Source organism: Oratosquilla oratoria, chromosome 11 (assembly GCF_046742065.1).
Source record: "Oratosquilla oratoria isolate Oo_2021 chromosome 11, ASM4674206v1, whole genome shotgun sequence".
Taxonomy (NCBI): domain Eukaryota; kingdom Metazoa; phylum Arthropoda; class Malacostraca; order Stomatopoda; family Squillidae; genus Oratosquilla; species Oratosquilla oratoria.
In genome coordinates, this window is record NC_134787.1 from 69,221,927 (window position 1) to 69,228,415 (window position 6,489).

General features: G+C 38.4%; 1 protein-coding gene across 1 annotated transcript; it reads right to left on the reverse strand.

The window, feature by feature from the left end:
- Window positions 1-4,839: 4,839 nt before the first annotated feature.
- On the reverse strand, window positions 4,840-6,153 carry LOC143030086 (uncharacterized). The gene is made up of 2 exons (XM_076193287.1): window positions 5,681-6,153; window positions 4,840-5,440 (listed from the first exon to the last, which is right to left on the reverse strand). The coding sequence occupies exons 1-2, from the start codon at window positions 6,151-6,153 to the stop codon at window positions 4,840-4,842; spliced, it is 1,074 nt and encodes a 357-aa protein (XP_076049402.1).
- Window positions 6,154-6,489: the final 336 nt, after the last annotated feature.

The following is a 6,489-nucleotide window of genomic DNA, read 5'->3' on the forward strand; positions in this document are numbered from 1 at the left end:
ATCAAGTCTTCCGATCGACGATGTCTGCCAAGAACCTACTTTTATCTCTATAATAAAATCCCTTGACGACAGAAATGAGCTAATGTAAATAGTTACAGAGAAGTTTGAGAGGAATCTAGATTAGTCTACTTTGATCCTGAATTATCAAGTTTAATTAAACTCTTTGTTGGTTGATGATTAAAGTAGACTCGAAGCCAACGGTTTTCCTCTCAAATTATAATGAGAAGTGTGTTCTCTAAGAGCAAAGAGAGCCTGGAAACTTTGCTCTTTCCAGAGGCTACAAAGAGCTACAAAGGGCGACAAGCTTTCCCGATCTTGGGTACCTCTTTTTTGGAAACCGGTTACAAAGCATTGAAAGCAAAATATCTCTTCTATTGTTTTATAAAATTAGATCCTAATTTTATCTTTTTAACTTTTTTATTTATTGTGATACTTGCACATCAAATCAAAGCAAACATTAATTACACCCAACAAGCTTATTTTTCTTAGATTTCATTTTGCTAAAGGATTAAGAATAAAGTCAAGGCAATTTCAGTTAACCTTTACGACACGATTAATTCTCTTTACACATTTCTTCAGGTCAAATACAGACAAATTTCAAATCCAGCTAAGAGTCAACGCGTGATATCAGTAAAGGCATACGACAGCCTTAAATCCCTAGGAGATCTGAAAGAGGCCATAATGCCAAGACACCTCGCAGAGTGATTAATGAGTGAAAGGTAAGCAATAGATAAATGAATAGATAAATAGATATATGATTGATTAGACAAAGAAATAAACAGTTGAATTAATAAAGAATAAATAAGTGAATAAACGAGACAGGAGATATAGAGTGCCCTGATATAAAGAATGTAGTCCTTAAAGTAGCTGAAAACAAATTGGGAATTATCTAGAGGAGGAGGAAGAAAAAATGTCTTGATGAAGACTGTCAAGCTTCCTCAATTAGAAGAAATAAATGTAGACCGAATTGACTAGAAGACAAGAAGAATGAAGAGAAATTGCAAGAATATAGGAGAACCAGAATTGAAGCAAATAGAACAAATAGACAGAAGAAATGAGAGTCAGTTGAAGGTAGTTTAAGAGAGATAGAAAATAAAAGGAGAAGAGGAAATGTATAAGAATATTTTCAAGGAATAAGTTGTATCAGGAAATATTACCAACCAAGGAGAAAATATTATTAATTAATGAGACAGATATCAAAGATAGCTGGAGGGAGTATTTTGAAAAAAAGTACTAAACAGACTTGAGCCAGATAATCCTGTAGAAAAACATGAAGACAAAATATAATTAATTGAAGATCCAACAGATGGGAAAGTATTAAGAGCCATTGACAATTTTGAAAACAACAAAACCTCAGGAATAGATAATATATGCGAAGAACTAATAGTGGAGGAGGGTTATATGAGGGAATAGTTAAAGTCGAGAAGTTATGCCACAGGAATGGGAGAAGGAATCTATGTTACCCTACATAAGAAAGGTGAAAGGAGAGAATGCAGCAATTTTTGAGGTTTGTGTATACTTACAGTTGGCTATAAAAATTTCTAGTTAATATGTAATCGGTTAATGCAATATTATGTACCATTTGTTGTCGGTTACCAAGAAGGACTTCTTTCCATCCAAATCTACTATAGATGATATATTCATACTTCACTAAATTAGTGAAAAATACAGGGAATTTGATAAGGACACTTGGCATGTTTTTTTGTTGTTGATTTTAAACAAGCTTACGACAGTGTCCACAGGGCATCGATGTGGGACATCCTAAGGCACTTCAAAATCCCAGAGAACCTTATCTGACTTATACAAGTGTGCTACCGCAGCACGAAGGATAGAGTGAGAGACACGGGAACTAACGGACACTTTTGAAGTAAAAACTGGGCTGAAACAAGGTTGTCCACTGCCATGTCTCCTTTTCAACCTGCCACTAGAGTGGGTGATGAGGATGTGGATCTTATGGGTGAAGGATACGCAGAACGGGAAAGGCAAGCGAGAGATTTCAAGTGTGTAGGGAATAGAATTTGATTAAAAGTGAACGAGAACAAGACTAAGGTGATGAAAGTTTCGAGAGTTGTGCGAGGTGAGGATTGCATTAATAATGGGGGACTTAATCTTGAGGTTGTATGCCAATTTAGACATTTAGGATTAACAGTCGCATCAGACAATGAAGTGAAAGAAGAAATGAAGATACAAATAACGGCTCCATCTAGATGCAGCGGGTTTATTAGTGATGTCCTCAAATCTAAGCTTATCTCCAGAAGAATCAAACTCCAAGCATATTTCGACCATCATCAGACCAGTCATAACAGATAGGTCTGAAACATGACGATTCACCAAAGAATGAGAAAGATGACAGTTTTTGAAAATGGAACAATGAGGCAAATTTATGGCCCAGTAAGGGATGAACAAACAGGTGACTTGGAGGAGAAGACATAATGTAAAACTTAGAGAACTATCGGGATTGTCACCAATTGCATGTTATATTAGATCCCAAAGACTTAGGTAGGCTAGTCATGTTGCAAGAATGGGAGATGGCAATAGGGTCAAGTAGATTGCTCAAAGTGTGCCAGATGGTAGACTGCATGTCGCCAAACATCAGATGAAATGGAAAACCCGAACGAGTGGTGGTCAATGGCACAGGACCGCAGCCACTGGCAATTTCTGGTGAAGACAACGAAGGACCACATTAGTTTGCAGCTTCAGGACTGACTGAGTGAGTGAAATGAGTAAATAGATAAATAAGTAAATAGGTAAACGAATATATAAACAAATAAATAGATAAACGAATGAATAATCAATCAATCAATCAATCAATCAATCAATCAATCAATCAATCAATCAATCAATTAATCAATCAATAAGACAGAATAAAGTAATAATTATAGTCAGACCATTCTGTTCATTCGAAGACAGAACCCAATATACTTCATATATTTTACATATATATTCTTTTTATTTTAGAAATGTTGTTTTAGCCGATGCCTCCTAATTTTATTCGCCTAAGAGAAATAATGCGATATTACACCTTTTTCAGAATAAGATCATCTGAAGTCACAATAATGTATCATTACAATGAAGTGGTTGATAGGCAACACGCATACATACGTTCGTAAAGAGCTGGAGTCCAGGAGCCATGTTATCGGAAAATTTCAAAACACTGGACTCAGAGTAACAGAATTTATTACCGACGTTTCGAACCCTGTTCGGGGTTCGTCCTCAGGGTTATACATTGTAAGCAAAAGGATTCAGTTATATAGTGTACCGATGTTCTCTGGGACAGGTCCCATCTTTTTCAGAATAAGATCATCTGAAGTCACAATAATGCATCATTACAATGAAGTGGTTGATAGGCAACACGCATACATACGTTCGTAAAGAGCTGGAGTCCAGGATCCATGTTATCGGAAAATTTCAAAACACTGGACTCAGAGTAACAGAATTTATTACCGACGTTTCGAACCCTGTCCGGGGTTCGTCCTCAGGGTTATACATTGTAAGCAAAAGGATTCAGTTATATAGTGTACTGATGTTCTCTGGGACAGGTTCCACCGGATTGAACAGAGTTGCATTTTTTTTAACAGAATAGTAAAACTCCTCAACATGGAAAAAGGATAACAAAATTAAATATACTAGGCAAGAACACGCTGACACCAAAACCCAAAAAGCCTATCCATGGTTCCTCCGTAGCTAAAAACACAAATCCTAACAAACATAAACTAATCAAGTCCTGCATGACCTGCAGAAATTAAATACAAGGTTTGCTAAAGTGTCACAAAAATGAGACCACAGCAATTCAAAAGAACAAAAAGAACCAACTATCACACCCCGATGAAATGATACTGTACTCTTAGCTGTAATACAAATCATACAATAAAACAAAATCAAAACCTATACCGAATGACAAAAGGAAATTAATTTCAAATTTGTATAAAGCGTCCACCCAAATGAAAAGAATTGACAAAAACGCCACATATCCCGTGTCAAAATAAACGGAACAATACAAATTCTGAACGACACCCAGAAATTAATAACAGAGTAAGTACAAAGTGTCAACAAATGGAACCACTGAAAATAAAAGATAAAAAGAGCAAAAAGAAAAATATCAAATGTCACAGACCAGACATAAAAGCACTACACGGGTCGTCTGTCACCGCTCTAACTGTCCTGTTTGTCCTTATCAGTACAAATCAAACCATAAAACAATACAAAAACAGAAACAAAAACCAACACTAAATGACAAAAAGAAATTTAATTACAAAGTTTGCACAAAGTGTCCACTGAAATATAAAAGGAAGGGACAAAAAAGCAAAAAATGGCAAAACCGACACAATGAAAAATATAAAAAATCACAGTCCGGACCCAAAAGCACCACACGGGTCGCCTATCGCCGCTCTTTCTGTCCTGCTTGTGCTTAGTTCCCTTATCAGTGCAACTATCAAACAACAACAAAACCAAAACTGAATGACATAAAGAAATTACAAAGTGTATAAAGTGTCCGCTGAAAAAAAGGGGGGGGGGACAAAAAGCAATAAATGACAAACCCGACAAAATGATAATGAACTCAATAGCAGCGAAACAAAACAATAAACAAAACAAAACCAATTCTGAACGATAAAAGAAAAAGAAAAATGATAAAGTTATATAAAGTATCATCACAATGGGACTACCAAAAATAAAAAAGAGCAAAAGGCACAAGAATGCCAAACATCACAGTTCCGACATATAAGCACTACACTGGTCCCCGATCGCTGCTCCTTCTGTCCTGCCTGTCCTTCGCTCCCTTGTAAATTGGATTTAGATTGATGCATCTGTTGACGCTGTTGCTGTCACTCGCCCAAGCTTCTAAAATAACCTCTCTCCTTTCTTGTTGTTTCTGTATATCACACCAACATTGTCCCAATCCATCTCGTGCTGCTCCCCCTGGCAGTGCCTGAATATCGCCGAACTGCCATTTTTACGATTTACAGCTCGTTGATGTTCTTTAACTCTTGTCGATAATTTCTTACCCGTCTCTCCTATGTAGCGAGTACCACAGTTGCCGCAACCAATATCATATACAACTCCCGTCTTGTTCTCTTTCTCCTCCGTGTCTTTTACCTTAGTCAGAGCACCATGTAGCGTATTGGCGGGCTTGTGAACTACCTCAACACCGCGCTTCCTCAATAATCTAGCAGCCACCTCAGATGCCCCTTTCACATATGGTAAGGTAATCCTTCTAGTTGCCGCCTGTCTCGTGTCCACTGTAGTTTTTCTTCCTTGCGCTGTGGTCCATCTTCTAATGACCGATTTGGGGTACCCGTTGTCTGCAAAGACCTTCTCCAGGTGTGTCCTCTCTTCTTTCAAGTTTCCCTCAGTCGAGCACAAATTCCCCGCTCTTGACCACAACGTCTTGACCACACTCTTCTTATGCTCCACCGGGTGGCAACTCTCATAATCCAAGAGCCTGTCCGTATGAGTGTCCTTTCTAAACACACCCGTAGTCATACTGTGCCCACATCTTGCTACCAAGACGTCCAGGAACGGCAACTGTCCTTCCACTTCCCTCTCCATTTCGAACTGGATGGCTTCGTTCCTCCCATTCAAGAAGTTGAGAAAGCAATCAAGCTCCCCCTCCTTCATAATCACGAATACATCATCCACATATCTCATCCATGTTTTCAAAGCTACAGGTGCCGCCGCCAACATCTCCTCCTCAAACTCCTGCATCGCCATCTCTGCCAAGACCACGGAAATCGGGGATCCCATAGGAGTTCTAATCCTCTGGTGGTAAACCTTCTCCCTAAACCTGAAGAAGGTCGAATCCAAGCATAAGTTGACTAACCTCACGAGCTCCTCTGTTGACAGTTTTTCATTGTCTCGAAACTCCTCCGACCCTTCAACCTTGGAAAGCACTGCCTGCTTTAATAAATCCTGTGGTAAAGAAGTGAACATAGATTTAACATCAAACGAAACCAATATACCTCCCTCTTCCAAGCTTATTCCTCGTAATCTATCCACAAGATCTGTGGAATTCTTAAGCATTCGTTCTGACTTCTCCACTAAGGGCCTTAGTCGCTTGGCTAGGGCCTTAGTCAAGTTGTAAGTAGGGGAGCCTCTGAAGGCAATAATTGGTCTTATAGGCACCCCTTCCTTATGAATCTTCGGTAAACCATACATCTTGGGTATAACCGAGTCTCCTGGTTTCATCATCATCCATTCCCTTTCAGAAATTAACCTCGACTCCTTCAACTTCCTGAGCTTAGAGTACAGTATCATTTCATCGGGGTGTGATAGTTGGTTCTTTTTGTTCTTTTGAATTTCTGTGGTCCCATTTTTGTGACACTTTAGCAAACCTTGTATTTAATTTCTGCAGGTCATGCAGGACTTGATTAGTTTATGTTTGTTAGGATTTGTGTTTTTAGCTACGGAGGAACGATGGATAGGCTTTTTGGATTTTGGTATCAGCGTGTTCTTGCCTAGTATATTTAATTTTGTTATCCTTTTTCCATGTTG

What these genes read in the sequence shown, in the direction of transcription:
- LOC143030086 (XM_076193287.1), bottom strand. Translation starts at nt 6,153, where the DNA reads ATGTATGGTTTACCGAAGATTCATAAGGAAGGGGTGCCTATAAGACCA. An exon ending in CAGGAGTTTGAGGAGGAGAT is followed by an intron (nt 5,441 to 5,680) that starts GTTGGCGGCGGC and finishes TCATACGGACAG; the next exon opens with GCTCTTGGATTATGAGAGTT.